Source organism: Gamsiella multidivaricata (assembly GCF_025024155.1).
Source record: "Gamsiella multidivaricata strain RSA 2152 chromosome Unknown BC939scaffold_11, whole genome shotgun sequence".
NCBI lineage: Eukaryota > Fungi > Mortierellomycota > Mortierellomycetes > Mortierellales > Mortierellaceae > Gamsiella > Gamsiella multidivaricata.
This window is the reverse complement of record NW_026251719.1, coordinates 212,523-238,411: the sequence shown is the minus strand read 5'-3', so window position 1 is coordinate 238,411 and position 25,889 is coordinate 212,523. Positions and strand designations below refer to the sequence as shown.

The 25,889-nt window shown below is 48.8% G+C and overlaps 11 protein-coding genes across 11 annotated transcripts; 9 read left to right on the top strand and 2 right to left on the bottom strand.

Annotated features, from left to right (window-relative positions):
* Window positions 1-15: 15 nt before the first annotated feature.
* On the top strand, window positions 16-870 carry BC939DRAFT_25029 (uncharacterized protein). Its single transcript, XM_051550992.1, has one exon. The coding sequence runs from the start codon at window positions 306-308 to the stop codon at window positions 792-794; it is 489 nt and encodes a 162-aa protein (XP_051415466.1). The 5' UTR covers window positions 16-305; the 3' UTR covers window positions 795-870.
* BC939DRAFT_441744 (uncharacterized protein) lies at window positions 859-3,458 on the top strand. Its single transcript, XM_051554287.1, has 4 exons — window positions 859-1,062; window positions 1,142-1,209; window positions 1,617-1,734; window positions 2,655-3,458. The coding sequence occupies exons 2-4, from the start codon at window positions 1,171-1,173 to the stop codon at window positions 3,176-3,178; spliced, it is 681 nt and encodes a 226-aa protein (XP_051415465.1). The 5' UTR covers window positions 859-1,062; window positions 1,142-1,170; the 3' UTR covers window positions 3,179-3,458.
* On the top strand, window positions 3,310-5,966 carry BC939DRAFT_441732 (uncharacterized protein). The gene is made up of 2 exons (XM_051554286.1): window positions 3,310-4,797; window positions 4,909-5,966. Exons 1-2 carry the CDS (start codon window positions 3,328-3,330, stop codon window positions 5,719-5,721), a joined length of 2,283 nt encoding a protein of 760 aa, XP_051415464.1. The 5' UTR covers window positions 3,310-3,327; the 3' UTR covers window positions 5,722-5,966.
* On the bottom strand, window positions 5,967-7,619 carry BC939DRAFT_441729 (EF-hand protein). Its single transcript, XM_051554285.1, has 6 exons — window positions 7,562-7,619; window positions 7,318-7,345; window positions 6,907-7,050; window positions 6,636-6,788; window positions 6,407-6,502; window positions 5,967-6,252 (listed from the first exon to the last, which is right to left on the bottom strand). Exons 1-6 carry the CDS (start codon window positions 7,562-7,564, stop codon window positions 6,224-6,226), a joined length of 453 nt encoding a protein of 150 aa, XP_051415463.1. The 5' UTR covers window positions 7,565-7,619; the 3' UTR covers window positions 5,967-6,223.
* Window positions 7,620-10,226: 2,607 nt separating this feature from the next.
* Window positions 10,227-10,734, top strand: BC939DRAFT_441727 (uncharacterized protein). The gene has a single exon (XM_051554284.1). The coding sequence runs from the start codon at window positions 10,303-10,305 to the stop codon at window positions 10,693-10,695; it is 393 nt and encodes a 130-aa protein (XP_051415462.1). The 5' UTR covers window positions 10,227-10,302; the 3' UTR covers window positions 10,696-10,734.
* Window positions 10,735-13,518: 2,784 nt separating this feature from the next.
* Window positions 13,519-14,618, top strand: BC939DRAFT_500230 (uncharacterized protein; the record flags this gene model as incomplete). The annotated part of the gene is made up of 2 exons (XM_051560021.1): window positions 13,519-13,989; window positions 14,133-14,618. 2 exons carry the CDS (start codon window positions 13,519-13,521, stop codon window positions 14,616-14,618), a joined length of 957 nt encoding a protein of 318 aa, XP_051415461.1.
* A 112-nt stretch (window positions 14,619-14,730) lies between these two features.
* On the bottom strand, window positions 14,731-15,339 carry BC939DRAFT_24871 (uncharacterized protein). Its single transcript, XM_051550984.1, has 2 exons — window positions 15,191-15,339; window positions 14,731-15,022 (listed from the first exon to the last, which is right to left on the bottom strand). The coding sequence occupies exons 1-2, from the start codon at window positions 15,203-15,205 to the stop codon at window positions 14,810-14,812; spliced, it is 228 nt and encodes a 75-aa protein (XP_051415460.1). The 5' UTR covers window positions 15,206-15,339; the 3' UTR covers window positions 14,731-14,809.
* A 36-nt stretch (window positions 15,340-15,375) lies between these two features.
* BC939DRAFT_441722 (S-adenosyl-L-methionine-dependent methyltransferase) lies at window positions 15,376-16,569 on the top strand. The gene has a single exon (XM_051554283.1). It carries the CDS (start codon window positions 15,474-15,476, stop codon window positions 16,383-16,385), a length of 912 nt encoding a protein of 303 aa, XP_051415459.1. The 5' UTR covers window positions 15,376-15,473; the 3' UTR covers window positions 16,386-16,569.
* Window positions 16,570-17,615: 1,046 nt separating this feature from the next.
* On the top strand, window positions 17,616-19,829 carry BC939DRAFT_24818 (uncharacterized protein). Its single transcript, XM_051550979.1, has 3 exons — window positions 17,616-18,298; window positions 18,605-18,790; window positions 19,145-19,829. Exons 1-3 carry the CDS (start codon window positions 18,077-18,079, stop codon window positions 19,778-19,780), a joined length of 1,044 nt encoding a protein of 347 aa, XP_051415458.1. The 5' UTR covers window positions 17,616-18,076; the 3' UTR covers window positions 19,781-19,829.
* A 2,273-nt stretch (window positions 19,830-22,102) lies between these two features.
* BC939DRAFT_393682 (heme peroxidase) lies at window positions 22,103-23,262 on the top strand (the record flags this gene model as incomplete). Its single annotated transcript, XM_051552102.1, has 2 exons — window positions 22,103-22,597; window positions 22,741-23,262. 2 exons carry the CDS (start codon window positions 22,103-22,105, stop codon window positions 23,260-23,262), a joined length of 1,017 nt encoding a protein of 338 aa, XP_051415457.1.
* A 247-nt stretch (window positions 23,263-23,509) lies between these two features.
* On the top strand, window positions 23,510-25,885 carry BC939DRAFT_441710 (Polymerase/histidinol phosphatase-like protein). Its single transcript, XM_051554282.1, has 4 exons — window positions 23,510-24,467; window positions 24,583-24,706; window positions 24,877-25,037; window positions 25,174-25,885. Exons 1-4 carry the CDS (start codon window positions 23,708-23,710, stop codon window positions 25,818-25,820), a joined length of 1,692 nt encoding a protein of 563 aa, XP_051415456.1. The 5' UTR covers window positions 23,510-23,707; the 3' UTR covers window positions 25,821-25,885.
* Window positions 25,886-25,889: the final 4 nt, after the last annotated feature.

Sequence of the window (25,889 nt, the reverse complement as noted above, 5' to 3'; positions counted from 1 at the left end):
GGAGGGAAAGAGAGAGGGAAAGATGGTCTGTGTATTGCTTTTATATTTCCTGCACAGTGTCTCATCCATGCGAGGGCGATCCTGGCACGGGCAGGCCATATATGGCAACGACAAATGAAACAAAGCCAGCGACACATCGATGTTCCATTGCCACCAAATCGAAACGCGCTCTTTCAAGTGTCTAGACGGGCCTTGGTCCCGTGGACGATCCATCTGCGGTGGAAGCGAGCGAGGGGGATGGGGAGGAGGCATTTTCTACATGGGAGTGAGGGAGTGAGAAGATCGTGCCCTGGGGGAGGACTGTGATGGCGGGGGGAGAGACACAGGGGAGGGTGGGAAAGAAGGATGAAAGGACTCCAGTAGTGGGTGCCGCGGGTATGGTTCGTGCGCTGCTTACGGTCCGGCCACATACTTCTCTGTACTTGCGTGTGGTGGGTGGCGTGCAGGCGGGGCGTGTGCTGGGGTCAGGACCTATTTGTTGCCTTTGTTGTTGTTGGCGGACAATGACAGGGTCGATTGAAAGAACAAGCAGGGCGTGGATCGGAGAACGAAACCTTAACCAGGGCAGTCTTTTTTTTTTTTTTTCTGTTTTCATTTTTGATTGTTGTCCTTCGACTCTCTTTTTCCATAGTCCCAGGGTCTGTTTCCATATTCCTGCCCGCAAGACCAGACAGCTCGCTCTCGCTCTTCTCCACACCTCTTCACCTCCCCTTCGCCTCCTCGTCCCTTCACTCCCACTCGTCCCTTCCTCTTTCTTCTCCTCCTTGCCTTCGCTGCTCCAACAACGACCTTAGGAAGAACCCTGACAAAGACAACACGTAGTGTCATCTCTTTTTTTTTTTTTTTCTTGTCCGACATAAAAGAAAATATTTTTAGTTTTTTTTTTTTTGCATTCCCTACCCAAGAACCACACAAGGAAGCAAGCACGCAACACCTTTCTTCCGTCCTTGTCTACACCGTCTTTTCTTTGATCTTTCTCGAGCATCCACAAGCTCTCCTCTGCACTCGACCCGGCCATATATCTCGTACGATAAAAAGAACCAGGAATAAAATACGGAACAGGTATGGTACAGCGTGCCTTTTGCCACCAATTCTCAAATAGTTTCGACCGCTCGCAATTGACAACGATGGAGAGGACTAGGAAGGACAGGACTATGAAGGATCACCAGGATGCGTGTCCTGGTCAGGGTCAGGGCTGGATTGGGTCGGGTAGGGTAGGGCTGGGGGAAAGGGTATTATTACATACATCCCTGGGATTGATGTTCTTTGCATTTTTTTTTTTTTTTTTTTTTTTTGTATTTGTTGTTTGTGGTACATCCTTATGATACATCCTGCAGACCTTTTTTTTTTATATCTCCACCACCAACCTTCGTCCCCCATTCATTTTGTTATGAGACAGTGGACAGCCAAACCTCCCGTCCAATCCCATTGCAACCAATTCTCTGAGGATGAAAGACAAACCTCTGCCCACGCAAGGAGAAGGGGGAAGCTGACGAGGGTCTAATGTAAACACACACAACCTTTTTTTTATAATTTTTTTTTTTATCCACTACGGCATCTTCGTTCCTCTCTCACACTCGTCCGCTTACTCTACACCTTGCCCTTTTCATCGCCAGCGCCCGTTCTTCCCTACTTTGTTCTGCATAGTCTACAATACCGGCAATCCATTGCATCTCCATTCCTGCAGAACAAAGTTCCCTTCTTCGACCCGCGACCTGATCAAAAGGAATAAGGGTAAAGGTACCACGCGTTTTTCTATACATTGAATAACTATGCCTTCTTTCCCTCTGGAGATATATTGAAGCTATGTGCTCTCCCCTTCTTCACATCGCGGTTCTTGTGGTCCCTGGCCATGCCTTCCTTAGACGTTGTCATGAAAAGAGGCACTCCATTGAGCCCTGAGATTTTTTTTTTCTTTTTTCCTTGTTGATCATTTTTTTATTTTTTATGCCTCATTGGATATGTTCATGGTTTCGTAAAAAAAAAAAAAAAAAAAAAAAAAGAGTCCGATGGAAGGAGCACTTTTATGTTCATGTCCCATATCGAATCTACTATATATCCCAATGCGGCCGGTTTTTTTTTTCAAACTCAATTGCGAGAGGATGCAGCACACAACTTTATTTTATTTTCCTGCAGTAGTTCAGTAAGACGACGACCTTCTCTCCTCTTCGTCTTCTTTCCCATTTCTATGTTGGATACCGACATACCGTCGCGCCTCCTTACAGATCAGGGTCAGGGGCACACAGCTCGTCGGAGGGAAAGGAGAAGGTTTCTCTTTTGCTTTTCCCCGTTGCAGTGCAGTCTGACCATGCCGCATATATTCTTGTGCGACCATTTTTATTCCAAACCCGACCACGTTCTATAAAAAATATAATTTCTTCATCGACATGTGGGTCCTGTCGATGTCTGTTGTGTGTGTATGCAATAACGGTCCTCAAAGTCCATGCGCAATCTGGATGACAAAGTATACGGGAGACGGCAAAGGAAGAGAAGGGAGCGAGGGAAAGAGAAGAGATCTTTAAACACGGATGGCTGGGTCTCCTCTCATCCCTGTCGATCAATCTCCTTGTCATCATAAACTGGGACAGGACAAGTGGAATGGCACACTCACCCCTCCTCGAACCATCCCTTCAATCCATTGATTTTACTCATAGAACGAGAAGAGAGGATCCTCCTGAGCACGCACGCAAGAGCAGCAGCAATAGCCGAAAACAACAACAACCAACAACAACAACAGCAGCAGCAGCAGCAACCCATTTTCATAAAACAGCTGCTCCGTGCTCTCCTCCTTTCCATCCCCATCCACATCCTCAGTTCAGATTTCAATTTCTTCCTTTTTTTTATTGCGTCCATCCCTTCCCCCCACTCTCCCCTCCCCCCATGGTCTCTTCATCCCCCTCAGGACCAACCGTCCCTCCCCCTCCTTCCTCCTCTGGCCTGCATCCACAGCCAACGTACCATCATCCACAGCCATATCATTCCCATCCCTACCACCACCCACAGCATCATCCTCAGCAACAACAGCACCATCCAAACCATCGCCACCCATATCCATCATCGCCATCGTCGTTGTCGTCGCTGTCATCTCAAAACATTCCGCCAAAGCAACAACCAACTGCCGCCTCCTCTCGCCCCTCCCACGCCCGCTCCTACTCCTCGACCTCGGCATCATCTCTAGCACCAGTCGACCCGCCGCCTGGCATGATGGTGAAGCAACAGAAGCAGCAACCATATCCCGCCCCAACACAACGGCAACAAGGTCCTCATCCTCAACAACAACAGCAACAGTCTCAACCACTTCAACAGCTGCACGGGGATCACGAGCACATGCATGCGCCTCATGCACGGTCGCAAGTACAACCACAAGTACAAGCACAAGCACAAGCACAAGCACAAACTCAAGCACAGGTACAAGCTCAAGCACAGGTACAAGGAAAAACACAAGGGAAAGCACAGGGGAAAGTGCAAAACGCAGGAGGAGCAATAACAGCAGCAGCAACATTGCATCCCGCCAATGCACCCCACAATGCGCCTCGCGAGAAACAGCAGCAGCAGCAGCAGCAACCACACCAACAATCGCATGGGTATCAACAGCAGCACTCGCACAGCCGAAGCCGTAGTCAAAGTCATAATCAGAGCCTTGACCATTTTCACGCGCGCCATCCAAGCTTTGGAATGGTGACACAGCCCGAATCTTCATTTGATTATCCAACCCCACCACAGACACAAAAACACCAACACCTCAACTTACCACCACACCACCACCACCATCACCATCACCAGCAGCAACCATCATCACCGCCAGCACACCATCAACAGCAACCACCGCAACAGCAACAACAGCAGCAACAACATCCCAGCAGGCCCCATTCTCATTCACGCTCTCACTCCCGATCTCATCCCAACGTCCCGGATCACACCCTGAAACCCATTATCACCAACAAACCCTCGATCTCGTCATCATCCTCACCCTCAACGAACAATCAGGGCCACTATGGGGTCCAGTACTCGCAAAACAATTCTTCTTCTGGCGGGAGCACCGCGCATTCGACCTTCTCCGCGCCCCCTCCCCAGATCCAGACCCAAGGCGGACCTAGTCGGACCCATGGCCCTTCGTCGGGACAGCAGCATGGACATCCGTATCAGGCGCCTCCTCAGCATAGGTCACACTCGAGGACGCATTCACAGCATCAGCACCCGATCCAGATTCAGCAGCAGCAGCAGCAACAGCAGCAACAGCAACATCTGCATACGCGCGACGCACATCCGCACGCGCATGGTGGTCGACGCCCGTCGCAACAGCAACGTGCTGGACCACATTATGATCTTGCGCACGGGTCACATCCTGGATCGCGTCTTGCGCATGCTGATCTTCATCACCCGCACCACCAACAGCAGCATGTGTACGCGCAGAGTCATCGGTCTCAACGACAGCAGCCACAGCAGCAGGAACAGCAGAGGGACGATAGGTCGTACCTGCAGAGCCATAATGGGCCAGCAAGCGGTCGGCAGTCTGCGCAGTCTGTGCGGTCTCGGGCGGCATCGTCACAGGGGATGGTCGTGGATTTGGAGGATGAGGATGATGAGGATGATGGAGAGATCAAGCAGGATGGTGCGCGGAGTGGGCGAGCGGGTAGTCAGGACGGTGGCGGTAGTGGTGGTAGCGCGGGAGTGAATAAGAAGCATCACCAGCAGCAGGAATCTTCGGAGGTGCACAAGTGTATGGATTGTGGGAAGGTGTATAAGCATCCGAACTGTTTGTGGAAGCACCGGTGGTTGCATTCTGTGTATTGGAAGGTAAGAAGTAGTTTATTTATTTTTTAGTGGCAAAAAAAAAAGTACGATTAGTTAGTGCGAAACCCCTAATGCGCGTTATTCCTCTTCTCTTTCTCCTGAATGACACGATAGAGCGCCACCAAATTTCTTCTGTCAAAACACCAACAGGTGCAGCTGATGGAGGCTGCCGCGATCCTGTTGGGGATGGACGAGTCTCGAGAGGGAGATAAGGATCCGGTAGTGAGCATGGTCAGCAAGCAACGAGGGGCGCTCGTTAATTCCGTGGGCTCCTCGTCTTCTTCTTCGAGTTCGTCGCCTCCGATCTCGGCAAAGTCGTTGTCATCCTCGCCGCCTCCACAGTCAGAACGTGTTTCGGCTATGACGGAGGCACAGAACAATGATATCCAGATGCTCACGGCGCTCCGAAACGGACATTACCATTCAGCAGCAGCAGCAGCAACGGCAATAGCAGTAGGACGACCGGGGTTGGAGAGTGGACGTCGTCCGTCAGTGGCGGTCAAGGTCAAGGTCGAGCCCTCTTCTTCTTCGTCCGATGTATCGCACATAAGATCTAATGGAGTCAAGGCCCAGAAGACGATATCCCAGTCTTCGTCCACAAGTTCGTCGCCCTCGACATTATCTTCATCCACATCCAAGAAATCGACAAAGACGTCTACTTCTTTATCGAATCCGTCCACACCACCGACGCTTGCGCCCGACGATGGCGAGAGCCTTCCGGATGGAGAGGAGGATACCCGTGCGACGGTGACGCCTCCGTCGCGGTACCTTGGAGGACCACTGTCGGTCGAGGATAATAAGGGTGCTGGAGGGGCTGTTGTGGAGTTGGGATTGGGGATGGTGGAGGTGGATCAGAAGCCACTACAACATGAACGTCCGCATCTGGACCGTGAGCAGGAGCCGTACCGGTATGCGGGGTATCCATAGACGGGAGAGGTTTCTTTTTTTTTTTAACTGGGGGTTTTGGGGGGTTTTTGGTTTTCTTTTCTTTTGCATGATGCCCATTGTCCTTTTTTTCGCCCATGCATTCATAACGCATTTTTTTTCTTTCTTTGCTCGTTTTCCACTGCTATCATAATTTGCTTTTTACATTCCCATCTCATACACGTTGTATAAAAAAAAAAGAAAGGAGAAAAAAGAAGTCTTTCTAGCATCCAAGAGCATAAAGTAATGTTTAAATACAATCGACAGAAACGTTGTCGTATTCGCAACTACAGTTTTTTTTATTTTCGTTGGAGTTTTTGAATGGTTTGCTTATGTGCCTTACAGTCCCGACGAATCCGTTGAATGATGAGTTCGGTTTTTTAGGTATACATTTTGAATGAGAAAGAAAAAACAAAGACACTACGGCACGGAAATCTGGCGACAAAGAAAAGGAGAACAAAAAAATAATCGAATTCTGAAGAGAGGGAGGGGAGGGGTTATATGTTTACGAGTTCAAGATCATCTTGACGAAATCTAAGGATATCGAGAGGAACAAAGGAAAAAAAAAAAAAAGAAATGGGATCAGCTCTTCCGCTTTGTGGTCTTAAAACATCCACTCTGTCCTACATACGAGTGTGCATGTATGAGTTCAAGAGCAGAATGAAGAATGGTTGGATTCCCACATTACCTTCGTAATTGACCTTTCCGCTCTTGTCGGTCTCAACGCCCTTTATCAGCTCATCGACCTCGGCATCCGTCAGCTTCTCGCCCAAGTTTGTCAGCACTATAAAAAAAAAAAAGAGTAGCAAGTAGCAGAAACCGTTAGTTTACCATATTTTTTCTTTTTTCCCCTGATTTTTCTCTCTTTAACAATGACATCAGATTTTTTTGTGAGCGGCAAAAAGTCAAGACGTTACCATAACGCAGCTCGCCAACAGAGATGTATCCGTTGCCCTCCTTGTCAAAGACCTTGAAGCCGTTGATGAATTCCTGGTATGTCCCCGCAGGCTTGAATCCGTCCGGACGCATCAGCACCTTCAAGAACGTGTCAAAGTTGATGAGGTTCGAGCCTATATTTCCCAGACCAAGGCCAAGAAAAAAATAAAATAAAAAAGGTGTCAATTGCTGCCGTTGTCTTCTTTTAGTGTCCCATTCACGAAAAAAGAAGGGGGTTTGAAAGGTTGGTACCTGATGGGTCAGCTTGGGCGACGAGATCACGGACTTGGGCCTGAGTGGGGTTCTGACCCATGGCGCGCAGGAGGTCGCCGAGGGAGGATGCCTCGATGGTTCCGTTGCCCTTGCGGTCGAACAAGCTGAAGCCCTCCTTGAACTCTGTTATTGTTGCAATCGGCAAAGATGAGGAACAAGGGGAGGGAAAGTCTGGGTCAGAATCGATAGTGGTAGAGCAGCGAAAAAAAGTTTCCAGTTACGTTCGCTCGCTCGGAAACTGTGGTATTCCAATGCGTTCTATCGAAAGCCATTCAGTGTTCACGCGGACGAGTTTCCGCTCTGTCCTTTTTTCCTTTTTCATGAGAAGGACGTGCTGGGAGAGGACGGGGGTGGGAGAGATATCCAAAAGGTGAAAAAACTGCTGCGTACCGCTGATTTGATCTTCGTTGATGGTTGCCTACACGGATATCAAAGTATTTGGCAGGAAGAAAGCAGTAGGATTAGTACATGGTGAAGGAAGCCGTTTTGAGCCACTGACAAGACGCGATCCCCGTCCGTCTGCGGTCCTCTAAAAAAGGATGTTCCACGCATCCCTGGTGCCTGATGCTGATTCCTTGTCCTTGACTCAGTCGATAAAGTCCGTGTCCTGTCCCAGTTGAGTGAATCCTCTTACCATAGTTGATATATTTGTGATGTCGAGGATTTTCTGTCAAGAAGAAAAAAAAAAAAAAAAAAGTAGATGCTGGTTGAGGATTGAAAGGGGAAAAGGCGAGAAGTTAGGAATGGGGGAAACGAATGGTCAAGTCCAAGGGATGCATCACGTGGGGAAGTATTGCCTACCTTTTTTTTTTTTTTTTAGACCACGCGTCCTTCCCCTGACGAAAGAACAGCTGTGAGTTATCCCTGTCAAATATGGTTCAACCTCCTTCTTTGCTTTTTTTTTACCCCTGGCCCCGTCCTCATCCCATTCTGGCGGACTAACTTTGTTTCGGTATCTCCATGTATTCCGCATCCGATTTCAAGAGCGATGGTGATATGATTGAGCACCTTGGGGCCAAAGAATGAGAGTCGGCAAAAAAGTCTTTATAAATAGTTTTCTCCGATGGAGCTGGTCTCATTCCCTAGACATGCGCAAAAAAGTTGAAGGCGCGTCGTTTGCTGGCCATTATTTTAAGGTTCTTATGGCTACGAAAAAAACATTGTGTATAACTCCTTCACCCAAGCAAGGGAACGCAAATTCTATTAAAAAAAAAAAAAAAAAAAAGAGAGAACAAGTTCTTTTTTATCATTCCAATAATCCTACTTGGCAAGTACAGTAGTTCATGCCAGAATTGTCACCTCTGTGCAAGCAATTCTCCTTTGTTTCTATCCCCAACAGCCGATCGTATGATCTCTGGTCTCCAATATCGCCTTCATCCTCCATCTCTCCAGTCATCCTTTCTGTCACGACTCCCACGGTGCTTGATGCCCAAGCTCGTCTGATTCGCGATATTGGTTGTGTCAAGCGTCTCTACCTTATTGTATTCACATTGGTATGCTTCAACGGATCAGGATACACTGCAGTTTTTCACCCAGTCGGCTACCATACCTATAGCCAATGAGTCCACCAACTTCAGCAACATCATCAACAGCATCAACAGGAAATGTTTGACAACCAGGCGTGAAAAGAAGATGCGTCTTTATTGATATAAAGGAAGGACCAAGCCGATCAACATGAGAGCAAGGAACAGCACAGTGGACATGTGAAGCTTGGTCGAGGAAGAGTGCTGGTAGTAGTATACACTTTCACCCATGTAGTCTATCGCACAAGGAAGGATGTAGATGGGTCTCGCGGAATCGTTGCGGAAGTAGCCCACTGGGCTTGGGTAGACGCGAATCACGTCTGTTCCGTTGAGCATGTGTGTGCCGTTGATGACCGGCCCGGGTACTTCTCCTGGCAAGGTGTAGCCTTCTCCCGGCAAGTTATAGCAACATTTGGAGCAGTTTATAGCATTATTGACATCGAAGTTACCCACGACTCCTGCATCTATTCGCTGCATTGTTTGGACGCGTTAAAAGTCGATGGCAACTAGAGTCATGGAAATAAATAAGATACAATTAACACACATGTGGAGTAGAAGAAAAAGTAATCCATTATAATGCGTACCAATTCAAAAGGGAAATGGCTTGATGGAAGGCCTTGGAAAAGTAACTGGCAACAATGGTGTCTGTGTGTGTGCTTGTGTATGTGTATGTGCGTATGTTTGTATGAATAAACGATGAAGAGGGTTCGTTTTTATATGTTCATTAGACCCCCATGACATTATCATACGGAACAAAAATAAAGCCGTTCACAAACCGTACCTGGATAACGAGAATTCTTTTTTCACAGCAGGCTCACAGGGTAACAGTAACCGTGCATGACGAGGAGGATGTCACGAATTAAGGTTGAGGACAGACTTGCACTCACTTCAATTGACCCTAGTGGCTCGTGATTATCTTGCGTCTGCTACGCGAGCCCAAACCACGTCGCGTCTCCAGAATTACCCCACACGGAAAGCATATCTGGTTTAACGTTGCTTGCCCGTTCCAAGTAGACGATTGCCCCCATCCACCTTTGTCAGTTCCATGGGTGTTACATTATGTTGCGGTTCCGAGAACAGGAGCCTATAGGATATAAGCTACCGAGCTGGGATCCCGAGTCAAGCTTTATTCATGTATAAAACTAGACTGTTTTTGGATGCACAATGGCCGCCAAGGAAGTACTACTTTGAGACATCCGAACCGATGTCAAGCTACCGGAAAGATATTCCCTTCCAATCAGGTAGATACATGTATAGCTAGAGGCATGTATTAAGTGAGTGTTGCATAGCTTATTAGCGTTTAGAATCGTGGTACAAGCGCGTTCTGCTACATGCCTAGACATTCGATGCTGCTGTGCTATGACAATCCTCGTGCAGCCGGGCGCTGTGATCGAAAGGCGAGCCGAGTACGATTCTAAATATAATGAATGACAAACAAAAATCCGCTCAGGAGGCGCCGTCCAGGTAACCCGCTCACACAATCCAACCTCAGCAAGACTTTGCCTGGAAACCATAGAAGAAATAAGAAATCTAGGGCGAGGGGATTTGCGTGAGGTGGTGCGGTGGCACAGACATGCCCACATCTGGATGCCAGCATACCTTTCCTCCTCATACACTCGACCGTACAACTGCATGAGGTGTGAGCAATAGCCGTTGGGGAAGCCCAGCATCGAGGAATGGACATTATTCAAAGGAGCGAAGAAAAAAGTGTATGATGCTGTCCAATATGTCTATAAAAGCATTCGATCCGTCATTACGTTTTTATTTTTCAGATCAGTAAATCTCTTCTCATTCACATCCAAACCACCTTCCACACATCCACCCCTCTTTCACCCATCCGCCTATATCCACCATGTTGTTCGTCGATAATATCGTTGGCTGGGCGAGTTTAGTCGTTGGTATCGCAGGCTTGATTAACCCACACGAGGTCCCCAACGCCAAAATCCGCGTGCGATTTCAATCCGCCAAGAACGGCCAAAGTGGCTTGGAAGCCGCAGATAGTCATCTCCCAGCCATGACGCTCAAGGATACCAGCGGCAAGCACCTGGGAGGCTATACCCAGGACTACAATGGCCCAAAGAAGCTCGGTGCCACCCAGAGATCCTTGACCTTGGCCATACCTGCCACCAACAACATCCTGTCGTTTAGGGCTGCCTTGAACACCTCGCATGACTCGTACGATTTGGAGTACTTTGTCATTTCCGACGTCAACGGTACAATCATTGACGATGGTACTGGTATCTAGATGATGAAGAAGTAGGTCAGGGTCTTTTTTTTTTTTTTTTTTTTCGAACAGTAATATGGTAGACGACAAGAACCTCGACTAGATCCTTTTAAAGCGTTCTTTTCTCTCATAGATCAATTTTATGTTGTATTCTTAATCTCATGGCCATTGTCCACTTTGCTCGTTCTCTACAATAAAACAGCATATTAACACGTTATAGCTTGATAAACGCGTCAATGCTAGGGCTGTGGGCCTTCAAACTCTAAAAATAAAGATCATTTCAGTCCATCCATCATCTTTCATTGATTCTTCTCATCCAGACAGAGAGCCGAGTGTGTATCTAAGGCTATTTTGCGCCCATGGTACGTACACAGAACTCAATGGTTGTTCAAGGCATATTTATAATGCAAAGTTGACTGACTTCTATTGACATAGATATACTATTTACTGTGGCTGCTGTGTCCAGTGAGTAACAAAAATGGACTTTTGGGCCATGGGCGACTTACACTAAATTAAACACCAAGCGTGCGCTTTGCTCATGACGAAAGACCAATAGGATAGCGAATCATTGCAAGAAAAATTATCAGAGCCTGGAGGCTGCTAGTCTTACTAAAACAAGCGTCGTTTTCTAATCTGCTTCCCACCCTTCAAGAGGGGGTGAGTGGGGGGGGGGAGAGAAATATCTGTCACGCTTGTGATGCAACAGCCCCGTCTACGAAGACGTAACCTTTGATATTGAATCTGGCAATCAAGAGCTAAGAACGTTTATGAGAACTGAGCCATCGGCAAAAAAAAAAAAAAAAAAAAAAAAAACTGCAAGGGACTCGTCCTGGCGAGATTAAATAATCGCAAAATGAACCATGAATAACAAAGAGCGAATGAAGACAGAAGAAGGATGCACTGTGTTTTGTCCACCAGACGATTTCCATGAACATACACAGTAACGCCATTGGTATGTGTATCAATAAAGAAAGTCAACAGATGTGGATATAGGAGAAAGAACGTGCTCAAGACCGCTATTTGTTTTTACGCTATGAAAAAAAAAGAAAAAAGAAAAAAAAAGCGCAATGTCGTACAACAGGCAATATATAGGTATCATTTTCAGAAGAAGGGTGGACTATGAAGGAGGCGGCGATTGTTTGTTGGTGGGAGAGGTGGGATGTCGCACATGTGCCCGCACGCCTCTAAAAATGCCGCCGAATCGAATCATTCCTGTGCTTTTTTTATTTTTTATGTTTTTTGTAAAGTGATGTAGAAGTCGACAGCGTCCAGCCTGGTAGGGTATTTACGAGAGGAATTCAAGGGCGAGAAAAAAAAAAGTAAAATTAAGCATTCCATCCTGACATCCTGGGTACGATAAACTAGACATGCGAGCTTTTTTCCTTATTTCCTTATTATTATTGAGCATGAGCATGAGAGTCTACCGCAGATTATTGCTTTTTCCCGGATGTTAGAGAGATGAGAGCCGTCTAAGGTTTGAGGCGGGCGGAGAGGGCTAGGGAGTAACGATTTGAAGTGCAACTGTCCTGAATGGGCGCTACAGCCTGGCTGGCGCCCCTGGCGCAGGGCAAAGGAAGGTAGCACTTGCCCTTCTCCCTCTGATTTTCGTTCTGTGGTGTGTGGATGAGAGGCGGATGATGGTGTTGTTTACTCAAGCAACGAGCGATGGTATGATTTGATAGGATAGGATGCGAAAGAATGGTTTACGAGAGCATGCTGGTTCAGGGCACTCATTTGTTTGCGGTGAAGCAAAAGCGGAAGCGTGTCTGAAGCGCTGGAGACAGACAACAAACAATCCCTCTAAAATTGGCCCACCTCAACTCTGTTCGTCTTACCCGCAACACACAGTTGGGCCAATGTTGTTGTGTTTTGGCGCCTTCTCGCTCTCCCTCTCTCTCCTCTCTTCCTTTTCCTCCTCATCCCTCTCGACTCCCCCATCCGCCCCCATCTTTTCATCTTTTTTTCTTTTCTTTTTCTGTTGGTCGCTATCCCCCCCTCGCCCAGCAAATTCAGTGCAACAAGTCGCAGTGGTCCTCTCGGCGCTTTGCCCTGTCTCACCTCTTCTGTTCCTGAATCACCCTCATTACAACAATCACGACTGCACACCTCATCACTTTATTGATGCAACCGAGGAGTCTCCTCTGAGTCCAGCCTCCCCCCTCGCTTTTCCCCACACTTCACGCAGTCAAGCGTACGTTCTGCAAGGTACGAAATCCCTTTTCCAGCTCTTACATGTGCCCGCTCGAGAGAATACGGGCGGGCATTGAACCAGCAGTTTATTTTACTCAGCACATTCCCCACACCCGGACAGCCCAAGCGAGAAATTCTACACGGCGCCATTGAGGACGTTTTTATTATATTTTATTTCGCCGGGGGAGGGAAACGAAGCTTTACAGGAACAAACGAGCAGTAGCGGAGCAGCAGCAGCTTAACTCTGCTCAAGACGATCGTGTGCATAGAAACATGGCAGAATGAGATAGATATGTCAATCTATGCTCCCCCTCCTTACGTGTCGTTGCTACACCTGACTGAATGCTTCACATTTTATTTCAGACAAAAACAATGTCGATGGAATGTAGAAGGCCATCTGACTTGGCTGAATAGTCTGGCGAGCAACGAGGGGGGAGGAATATCTTTTGGCGTCCTTTTTTTTTCTTTTGTCACTAACAAAACGCACTACTAAACATCACCCCCCCCCATTTCCCCCTCTTCTTTCTGCGGTAAACAGTTTTGGGCTATCTCCATCGACCATTTTCCATTAGTGCGATCGAGCCGTTGGATATAATTTCCGCTTGATTATTCAAGAAAGGACCCGCTGTCTGTCTGTCGAACCTACGCTAATCAATGCATATCAAATCGAACATCGCCCTCCTCCTGGCACTGGCGCTCGCATGCAGCTCCGCCGTCAACGCACAATGCATCCCGCCCTTCTGCCCAGCTCCTACTACTACAACAACAACAACAGCCACGCATGAGCCAACCACCTCAGCAGTGACGACTTCAGCTCCAACGACGGCACCGTCGGTACCACCACCAACCACACCGGCCACTCTGACCCCCCCGGCCGCCAACACTACGAGTTCCGCCCCCCCTGTTACCTCGACCGACATCACAAAGCCCAAGACCCCGATCGTGACTACCACACTGTCATCAACCCTGATCAGCACCACATCCACCGCTCCTCCTGCTGCGACCTCATCCTCATCGAGTAGCAGCGGTAGTACTGCAAACCTAACCACGGCTGGTATTGTCGTGGGCTCTGTGGTCATTGCTGCAGCCATTGGTATCTGGGTCTTTAGAAAGTGGAAGCTTTCGGTAAGTTGCTCGCCAGCAAGAAAGAAAGGAAGCGGACTCAAGACCCGAGAGAGCATTTCGGAGGGGGTTGTTGTTGTTGTTGTTGTTGTTTTGGCACTCATGCTAATCTATGGGATCTTTCTCTTTTCGTTCAATGTCGATAGCCCTCGCGCGATTTCCAGTCCAAGATTCGTGGAGACGACTATACTGATTATCCCCGCAGCTACGAGTCCGACACTGTGCACCTGCGCCAGTTGGGAGATCAGCCCTCAGAGCCAGCGGCGATCAAGTCACCGTACACCGCCAACACTGCGTTCCCGAGCTCGATGGATGATCAGTATTATGACCCGAACTATGCTGCCGGCAAGGACCAAGGAGGATATAATCAGGGTGGATATGGTGGTGGACATGGCTATGATCACGGATACAATGACCATGGCAATTATGGACACGGACATGGCGACTATGCGGCGACGCAGGTCGGCGGCGGTGGTGGGTATGGACACGGAGACTATGCGCCATCGCAGGCCGGCGGCGGATACGCTCCTTCGCAGGCCGGTGGTGGATACGCTCCTTCGCAGGCCGGAGGATATAACCAGGGTGGGTATGCACACTCGAACGTCGGAGGTGGATACCAGCATGGATACTAGAAGCAAAAGTTCCCCATTATTAGTTGTTTCTTAATTCCTTTCCTCTCCTCTTTCCCTCCTTCCTTCCTTCCCCCACATACCCCATTACATACACCTCTACCCAGTACACTTATCCACATACACACACACGATCATCATTATTAAAAAAGAAGGGCTGATCTTGCCTACTTTTCCTTCCTTTCCTGCTACCCCTACTGACCAGCCTTATGATATACGTGTATATTAAATTGGTTTAGCATCTTTGGTAATAATAAAAAACGAGAATACAGCTTACACAACATTTGTACATGCATCGGGGGATTATATTGTTGTTCGATTGCAGGAGCTGTGCTTGCTTGCTTGCTTGCTTGCTTGCTTAGGCAATATATGACGGATACAAAATAAAATAAAAAATAATTGGGCGGCTTTACGTGAGATGTGGATGGAAGGTACATTCCACGGGGGATTCTAGCGCAGATCAGTTATTGGAAAAGATGACAAGTGAGTAGTGAACCAAAACCATTGAGAACGTTGGGATATAGGCAGAATATGGAGGGGAAAAGGGGGAGGGGGAATGTGGTGAGGCTACTCACCGAGGGGGTGTTCATGAATGTGTGTCCTTGAGCAATGTGTTCGAGGCTATATGCCTATCTGAGCCGCCCCAAAAGACTACTAAGACTGTACTATGGTGATCGATTTGCCACCAATTTTGATAACAGTCGTCGAACCCGAAACTATGATCACGAAAACCTTTTTTTTTTTCTTTTTTTTTTTTTACTTTGAGCTCATCGCTCTTCGTTCGGGATCAGGATCATCCTTCGACCTCCAGGAGCCTCCATCAGGACAGGACAACTCCATTCCGCTCTCATTGCCTTAATGTCGTTTCTTAGTCGGTTTTCCCGAACCCAGCTCATCATCGGCGGTCTCCTGACCTACGCGACCGGTGTCTCGGCCGCGCTCACCTTCTTCCCTTCCGGAGCCAAGACGGACCCGAATGCCAAGGACACTGATATGCTCCCCTCGGAATCAGTCCGTCGAAGCATCTTTGACACACTCGCCCCCGGATACGATAAGGAAGTTGGTCTGCACGAGTATTTACTCGGGATCCAACGTCGACGGAAACGTCTTCTCCAACAGGCGACGGGACGGGTTCTTGAGATCGCGTCGGGGACGGGCCGGAATGTGGATTATTATCCGAAAGGATGCTGTGGAGAAATCGTGTTCTCTGATTTTTCGGAGGGGATGATGGAGGTGTTGAAGAGGAAGGTCGAGGAGAGTGAGTTGGGGAGACGATGGGATTATCAGCGGAGGAGGGGGAAACAGCTGGAGGGGGAGCGGAGGGCGCAGTTGAGGCACCAGCAGCAGGCAGGAGACATGGCGACAGCAACAACAACAACAGCCACGACAGCAGCAGCACAGCCGACACAGGTGGTCGAGACAGAGCTTCGCTTCCAAACAATGAATGCAGCTGCGATCCCATACCCAGATCAGAGTTTCGATACCGTGGTCGACACATTCGGATTATGTAGTTTCGAGGATCCCGTTCAGGTGCTGAAGGAAATGAAGCGGGTATTGCGGCCTGGCGGGAAACTATTGTTGTTGGAGCACGGGAATAGTAGCTGGGGGTTTATGAAGGATATGCAGGCGAAGCAATTGGACCGACATGTGCATAAGTATGGGTGCTATTGGAACAGGGAGATTGAGGAGATTGTGCAGGAGGCCGGGTTGGAGGTTGTGGAGGAGGAGAGGTCGCAGTTGGGCACGGTTTATTTTATTGTTGCAAGGTAGAACGAATGTAATAATAAAATGCACGGTCGTCAGTTGGTATGCCATAGTGCAATGGGTTCCAGCACCAACCTGGATATCCCCTCAGCCCCCAACTCCAGAGGGTAACGAACCTTCAACCTTCGCGAGTCTCGCGCTTGGGCTCTTTTTCAGCAGGCGAAACGGGTGACTGTGTGAAAGCCACCGGAAACACATAGTCTCTTTTGAGCTCAAAGGAAAGGAAAGAAAGGCGCCCCTGTAGACAAAGCACTCGTCCTGAAGGAACCAGCACCGCTTGAATCAGCTCCACCATCACTTTCTGCTGCCTCTTTGGAATCATCAGGATCAACACCGGCACCGTTGATCACCTTCCTTCCTCCGTTCTTTCTTTCGTTCTTTTACCAACCAACCAGCCAACTAATCAACTAGCCAATCAACCATCAACCAACCAAGGACCTGCGCTTTGTCCCCCTTTCATCCCACGCCTTTTGTTTCCTTCGTCCCGCTTCAGCGCCTTGGACCTGCAACCGGCTTCTACACCTCTATTCTGCACTCTCTTCAAGAGGAAAAAAACAAAAAACAAAAACAAAAAAAGAGGATAGCATCCTCTCTCTATTTCTTTACACACCATTTCAACGGCACATCTTTTCATCTTCAACCACACTTTGCCGCCAATTCATATCGGCCAAAAAGGCTTGAATCATTCTCTCTCAATTGACCCTCGTTTCTTTTTATCATCAACTGCCAATTACTTAGCATTATCAACTATTCCACCACACCTTTCCTGTCTCTATCACCTCTACCTCTTTCTTTGTTCTCTTCCATCAGACTTTCAACGGTTTTTTCTTTTTTTTTCTTTTTTTTTTATTGTTTGTCAAGAAGACGGGAACTTGTACACGATTTCGGCGTCCTCGCACAGACGGAATCTATCCAGAATCAAAAAAAAAAAAAAAAAATTCCTGTGCCGCTCTCTGCCTTTTGGGCGCGCTGCAAGTCAGTCAAGAAAAAACCGAACGCAGCTCTCCTTAGCGCCTTTGTTTACATCTGAGCAACCAGCAACTGCTCGCATCATCTCACAATCGTATCTTGTTAAGCCGGTAAAGTCAGCTACCGTCTCTCTCCGACAACACTCTTTCTTTCACTACTGCTGCATCTGCTCTTTGAAAGCCAGCTCTAATCAACCCGCGTCTTTCTTTCTTTATTCCTCTCTCTCTGTTCTATTTGTCATGGCTACTAGGAAAAACAGACAGGACGCCGACGTTTTTATATCTGGAAGAAGAAGAAAAACGAAAGGAATTCAAACATCGACTCGATTTTATCACTTTGTGTTTGACCTCCTGATTTCGGCGTATAATCCCCCCAGGACAGAAACACGTCTCAGCAGTGAGTCGAGATCAGATCTTTCTCTGAACGGAAGGAAAGATATCTCCGGATTCAGAATCACGGTCCTATCCCCATTTTGTCGTCCTGGATTCGAAACGAGAACAAAGTTGTAATTTACGACGGCGGCATCGACAATAGCAACGTCGTCATCCACAACCTAGGACCACGAGAACGACCACGACCACGACCACGATCGCGATAACGATAACGACGACGGCGATAAGAAGGGCAGAATCCGAGATCCCGAGATCGCCTTAGAGCACCTTTTTACGTTACTTGAGAAAGAACGAAAAACGAGAGACGAGAGCGAGAGGCTGCTTACGGGGAGAGTTATGATCACAGTGCCATCGCAAGAGATTGCGGCCTTTCTCGGGAACCATCTCGACCATGTTCTACAGCGGACGGGGAACAATTTTCTGACGTCTGTGGCAGCGGATCGGGAATTCCGGGCAGGATGTGCGATCATGGATCTGTTGAATGCAGTCGAGTCGGTTCAGTCGAGTCTGAGGGTCTTGTTGGAGAAGAATTGTGGCGCCCAGGGTCGTCCATCTGAGGTAAGTAAAAGGAAAAAAAAGAGTCATCTTATTTGAATTGGCGCCATTGTTGAATGCAGGTGCATTATTATTATTTTTCTTCATGGGAGTGCAGTTTGTTTGAGGGCCGTGAGGGAACGTGCATGTGATGGCGGAATATTATCTCATTCGTTGTTTTAATCGTCTCTCTCTCTCTTTTTTTTTTTTTTTTTTTTTTTTTTGTCGGATGTTACACTCCCACTGTGCTTGTGAAAAGAGCAACAAGGCATCGTACTAATGATATGCACCTCCTTTTCTCTGCCATCTTTTCCTTATCTATGGATTTAGCACCAGGAACGGGAGATTAGGGTGATGTCGCTGTATCTGCTGCATTGCCTGTACCGTTATGTGCCGATTCAGCAGAACCCGTTCCTGTGTCTGTTTGTCGATATCTACAACCTGGCGTCCCAGGATGAGAAGTTGAAGTCGGAGCGGTTTGTGACAAGTGTGATCCTGAACGGCAAAGGAGAGGAGGTAAGCCAATAGCCAGTATGGAAGCTGATCAAGATAGAGAGTACAGCAGGATTAGTTTGGACATGGAGGGCGCGTTTTTCGGTTGAATCATAGGATATCTGGATACAGAGTTATCTTTTTTGGGCGGCTTCAACGTCAGGATTAGAGTCAGCACCCTCGTCAAGATCAAATTTTGGAGTTGCAGCGATAGAATGAACATGCTCATCCGCACCGTGGAGATATCTGGATTCTTGATTGCAGGATGGAAACAACTTGCAAGGAACAATCGATGGTACTTCAGGAAACCCGGTTCATTGTTTAAGGACTCTTTGCTGACGATCATTACTGCATACACTCGCTCCATCGCTCTAATAGCTTGCACCAAAGACTCCCTCCGAGTTGATTGCGTTGTCACAAAAGATCGAGTCCCGACCGGTGAATTTGAGGATGCTGGAGGAATACCTACCCGAGGTACCGATAGAGGAGCAGGTCAAGGTCGGACTCGGCTGGGACAGTCAGCAGACGCGTGAAGACAAAAAGCGAGTGTGGGAGGCCTTCACGATAGGAAGCCGATATGGCGACGACGAGGGTCAGCCCAATGGTCATCTTCATCATCATCATCCCCATCACCACAACCATCATCGTCAACAACAAGGAGCTACAAACGCCGCTTCACCAACAACAGCAACAGTAGAACCGGCAAAGGAACAAGACGAACAGGAGGAAGAGTTGGAGGAGTGGGAGATTGAGGCGGAGAGGCGGTTCCAGGATTCGGATGATGATGATGCGCCATCGTTGCCGTCGCCGGCGAGCAAGAAGGCGACATTCAAGCCGAAGGTGTTGGTTTCGGCAGCCAAGACTGTGGAACAACAGGTTGTGCCTGTGGAGACGAAGAAGGTTAGTCAGGCGCTGGAGAAGGCGGCGGCTATGGCAGCAGCGGCGGGTCAAGCACAGGAGCAGCGGCAACAGGATCCGGCGAAGCGACGGAGAAAGATTTGGTCGAAGAAGTAGCTTCTATTAGAAGGACGAATAATAGGATCCATGGACACGAGCGAATAAAAAAAAAAAAGAAAAGAAAAAAGATATTGACATATTTTCGTTGTTATGGCTACAAAGTTAATATTTGAAGACCGTTGGGGTGTATGTGTCTGTGTTTGTGGGGAGGGGGAGAAGACAAATTTGGGTGTGTCTTTGATGTGTGCATGTCCTGCCGTGGTTGCCATGTTGCCCATGGTTGGCCTTGATGCTTAAGCGTTTGATGTGACGCGGGCAGTTTTTTTTATATTTTATTTTATTTGAAGGCGTTCAGGAGCGGAGTTAGGATTAAAGATAATGTTTCGATCTCCCCCCTTCGGAGCTCCGAAGGAGGGGAGGAAGGGAGGAATGTGGGCGGCTTCAAACGAAAAAACAGGCTGCTGCGCAGTGGAGTATGTTTTTTTTTTTTTTTTTGCTATGTAGGCGATAGAAGCGTTGTGTGCCCATCTAGGGGTGGCGAAGTCAGTGCTGTGCAAGGCGGTCAATAGTCGGCAGGACTGGACCCGTGTTTTGTTTGGGTGTTGAGTATCCGGTTCCTGCGGGGAGGAACCGAGGTCGATTGGCGGGGCGCGGTGTGTTTGGACGGAGGTGCAATCATGGGGAGGGGGGTGCCTGAACGCGGACAAGAGTAGCGATGGCGACCCTGTGCCCCGATTCTCCTGGCGTGGATACATGTGTTGTGTGCATGCCTGCGGAGACGCGGGGAGTTGTTGTCCGAAGGTGGGTTACCCAGGAGGGGGAGGGGTATATAGGGGAGGGAAGGAGGGCAGCACTTGCGACTCGCTTGCCGTGTTCGGATCCGAGAGGGGAAAAAACAAGTACAAACGTGTTCCTGTACGCAATTGAGGAACAAGGGGGGGAAGACATGTGGGACCGGAATAAAAGCGCCCACTCTTCTTCTTCTTCTGCTCTTCTTCTTCTTCTCCCACACCTTCTCTTTCTCTCTCCTCTCATCCATCTTGTCTTTTTCCCCTTTTATATTCTACCTCGACTCGCCTAAACACAAATGTCTTTTGCTCCTCGAATTCTCCTCCGGGCGTCTCCTTTGACGTCCGCGGCGCGATTCGCGCTGGTGGGCACACCCTCCATGGCTCGTTCGTCCACAAGATTCTCCTCGGCCATCCGCACCTATGCTGCGCAGCCCCAGCAGCAGTCTTCTGGAGGCGGCGGCGGCGGCGGCATGATGTCGACCTTGGTGATCGCGGCATTGTCTGCTGGGGCCGGAGCTGCAGGATACCATTACTACCTCGGAGAACGTAAGTCCATGGAAATGCTGCTGCGCTCTTTCATATTTTTCTATATTTTTTATTTTTATAAATGTAAAAGACGCGTTTTTGAGGGATGGTTATTACTGAACCGATGTATTGTCATTTGATGAATTGGTTTGTTGGGGCCCCTCTCTGTACTTCTCGGGTGTTGTTGCTATTGAGATCCGGGGGGAGGCAACGGGTTCATGGGGGATGGTATGGGGAGGGGGATTTTTTCTTTCTTTTTTGCGCGCATGGGAATTTTTTTTCTCGGTGCACATTTTACTTTTTTTTTTCTTTTCTTTTCTTTTTCGTCTTTACATCATCTGCTCATTCTCGGTTCCCCGAATGGCTTTTCTTCCCTTCGGTCCCCCCAACCTGTTCTATCTCGTGTTTTTTTTTTTTTTTTGTGTGCTTGTTCACTTTACCAATCAATCCGTTCTTAAACCATAAAGGGATTTTTTTCCATCCATGCATTTTTTTTTGGTGGTTGTTCACACGTCTGGTCGTCTGGTCGTCTGGTCAATCAAACTTGAACCAGTCAATCGAGCTTTTCAGTTGGGGGGCAAGGTATTATTTATTAAAAACCCGTGTGCGACATTGGGGAGTAGTGAGTGATTCCTCCTTCTCTATCAGGAATAGCTTCGGAACAGGGAAGGAGAGGGGAGGGGAGGACCAGAGGAATAAAGAAACTGTATTGACCCCCTGCCTCCGCTCGCTTCATTCCTTCCACCGAACTGCATCCGTTGACAATGGGTGTCATTCGATGTTGAAAAAAGAAAAAAGAGTACGTGGCGCGGGTTGAGTTGGGGTGACATTCATTCCAGTCAGTGAGGATGGGCTCCCGCGGCATAGACGTAATCGATGACGATACGGATGCGGGGAAGGTTGTGTCCAGGGTCATTTATGCTTTTTCAATCAGGCGCGTCCGAATACGTACGAGAGGAAAGAGAGAGAGAGAACTGTATGACGCTTGGGCCTCTCGGACACCGAGCAGCCGAGACATAACCGGAGAACCTTAAAATGCCATAACTTTTATATGTGTGTGTATATGCGTGCATGTGGAGGGCATGTCACAAGGATTAGTCGCGTCTGGTTTTCATTGTTGCTCTTTTCACTCATCAAGAGACTCTTCGATCCTCACCACCGATCATTAGAGGGTGGCCTGCCCAAGGTCGCAAAAGCTGCCGGAGTCGCAGAGATCGGCAGCACGGACAAGGACGGCAAGACCAAGACGGAGCCACTAGATTACGAAAAGGTGTACAACCATATCGCGACGCTCCTCGAGGACGATCAGTATGATGATGGCAGCTATGGACCGGTCTTTGTCCGTCTGGCATGGCACGCCTCCGGTACTTGGGATGAGGCCGCCAAGAACGGAGGATCGAGCAAGGGCACGATGCGCTTCAAGTCCGAGTCGTCCGTGGGCGCAAACGCGGGGTTGGGCATTGCGCGTGAGCGTCTGAACCGTGTCAAGGACCGCTTCCCAGATATCTCTTATGGTGATCTGTGGACCCTTGCCGGTGTCTGCGCCATCCAGGAGATGGTAAGTCAAAGTCAAAGTCGAAAAAAAAAAAAAAAAAAAAAAAAAAAAAGTCGAACCGAGCCTCTTGTATCTGCTGTGAACATACCATGTGGACGTGATTAACGTTGCTTACTACGATCAATATTGTATGATGTATATTGTAGGGAGGACCGATAATCAAGTGGCGATCGGGCCGTGTGGACGGTATGGAGGAAGATGCTGCCCCAGATGGTCGTCTCCCAGACGGAGCACGCCCGGATCCCAAGCACGCGCGCGATGTGTTCTACAGGATGGGATTCAACGACCAAGAAATCGTTGCGCTGTTGGGCGCGCACGCCTTGGGACGATGCCACAAGGATCGCTCTGGATTCGATGGACCATGGACTGCGTCGCCAACGGTGTTCACGAACGCGTTCTTTACCGAGTTGTTGGGTCGCAAGTGGGTTGAGCGCAAGTGGGATGGCCCGAAGCAGTTCCAAGATAAGGAGTCACAGTCCTTGATGATGCTGCCTTCGGACATGGCGCTGACGAAGGATAAGGAGTTCAAGAAGTGGGTGGAGATCTATGCGAAGGACGAGAAGAAGTTCTTCGAAGACTTTTCGAAGGCGTGCACGAAGCTGTTTGAGCTCGGTTGCGAGTTTGAGAAGGACTCGAAGATGTACGAGTTCAAGCCCTTGAACGCGTAGAAGGGGTGTGGGATGGTGGAGGGCGATATTCTGTTGAATACACGGTTCTCTCTGTATGTATCGTCTGCAAAAGTAGATATAAAAAAAAAGAGAAAAAAAAAAAGTTCTATGCGAATAAAAAAACAAACAACAACGGCGTTTTCTAGCTTTCTCCGATGTGTCAAGGAGATAGATAGTTCTTATTGAAAGAGTCGATGGTCAATGGGGAGAGCATTGGGGCGTGGGATCTCCAAGGCGGGTCCGTCTAAAACAAGCGACTATTTTTACCCAAACCCTTCGGACCGTCTCACTCTGCCTTCGCCCATTTTATATTCTACTTTTTCTTCTTCTGCTCATCGACAGACCGCTCCACCCCGCCCCTCCCTTCATCCCTCTCATCCCTCTCATCTCTTTCGCCCGCCCTCTCATTCACACCGCCCCTACCGTCTGAGGAGAGACAGACACAATGACCACGCCAACCCAGGATGGAGGCGACCACATCCTGCTCATCCCTTCCTCACAGTCCACGAGCCCTTCCGTAGCCGCCCACAGCACCTTTCAGGAAGACCAGTCGCCTACTAGTAACAACAATCATGCCATCCGCAGTCCATCCACCTCCCAAGTCTCGCTCTCCCACCGAGGTTCAGCAGCGCCAGCAGCACTCCCACCCCAAGCATCGCCTGCTGCTTCCATCCGCAAGAACCAGAACCAGCACCAGTCTCACTCCAATGCCTCTCTTCCTACCAACGACGACACCAGCCGCGACCCTGGTTCGAAATTCTCTCAATTCATCCACAGATACATCTTGACACCCTTACAATCCTTCCAGTTGTATCTCTCCACACCCGACCGCGAGGCTCACGTCTCCTCCTTCCCCCAACCCCTTCGGTCCCTCCCTCCTTGGCTCTTGCCACATTACCATTCGAAGCGCCAGATCTTTCGCTCCACAATCCTGGGCCCGCTCTTTCGGGCGCTCCTCCTCACCGGGATCCTCGCCGTGTTGATCGCGTCGACGATCATGTATTCGCTCAGGGAGGGACAGCCTGAATCACTGGATTATGCGCAAGTGAACGACTTTGACTGGACCCCGATTAACCCGAGAGGGTATCTGAAGCCGTGGAATGAGACCTTTGGGGACCAGTGGGACGTGTTGCTGGATGGACATTCGCATTCAAGGTACTCAGATGGCAGGATGGGGTCTGAGACCTTGTTGAAGTGGCATATCGGTAAGTTCAAAGACAAAAAATGAAAAAAAAAAAGATGATGGACTATCCATTTAAATATATATTTGTATGCTGTTTATGATTTGCTAACCAGACAATTTTTGTTTTGGATATATAGCGAATGGGTATAACGCTCTGGTGGTGAGTGACCATAACACGGTCGCGGGAGGACTGGCCGCTCAGAAAATCGCCCTGGAGAAGTATGCGGACAAGATCACGGTCATCCCAGCCATGGAACTCACGTATGTCTTTTCCCTTTTCTTTGTCTTTGATATGTACATCCTTATTGTCAATTGCATGGAGTGGTTGTTTCAAATTGGCATATTGATGATCTACTCGCTACGCACGATCGTTTCTCTCCTTTATCTGATAATCTGACACCCTCGGGAGGGGAGGATTTTTATTGTAACAGATGCTGCCGGTTACATATGAATCTGATCGGGATCAACGAGACGATCGACTATGCGATCACAAAGTGGCCGACAGACGACCAACTCCGGGCGACGATTGCGAGGGCCCATGAGCTGGGTGGTTTGGCGATCATCAATCATATCCCCTGGAGCAACACGACAGGTGAGGCGGATGAGGAAGCATGGCGTGTCATCGTGTTCTATATATCCTTCTGCCTCCGTCAATTCTCGAAACGAATGACGGGCGGGGCCCATTGGAGACAGAGTTCTAACGCTCATTACTCGCTAACATCCATTAGAGTACGGATACCAACTGCCGAGGATGCAACACCACCCGAGCCGCGAACAACTCGTCGAAATGGGCGTGGACGGATTCGAAGTCGCAAACGGCGGAACCCTGGACACGATCTCACTAAAGTTCATCCAGGATAACAACCTAATCCTGATCACCGGCACCGATGTTCATTACCCAGACTCGGGTGCCTTCAGCTGGACGATCCTCAACACGAACGGCAACCGGACCGCGGAGAATATCATGGCCCAGCTCCGAGCACGTCGGTCGTCGTTCTTGTTTGATCCAACGGGCACTCAGCCCGTGGCGTATGCACCCGAGAGCGAGAAGTGGTACGAAACAGCGCCGCCGACATTGCTAGGACAGTATTTTCAGATGTTTTGGAATGATCAGACAGGGATGTATTCCTTCTCACCCGAGGGCGGATTCTGTCATGAGGAGTATGTGACGATAAGGTGGAGGTTAATAGGGTATTTTATTGGATGGGTCTTGGTCGGGTTCCTGATCTTTGAAGCCGTGAGGTTGGTCGTGGTCGGATGTATTTTGGGGCCCGTGAAGAGAAGGAGAAGATATTTGAGGAAGAAGAAGATTTTACAGGAAGAGGAGGATGGCAGAGTTGACGATGATCTATCCGACCGCGAGGACCGGTTTTAAAACTATTCTCTCCAATCGGGGACAACCCTCTCTAATAAACGAGGGCGGTTGCAAAGGCAGCTCTTATCT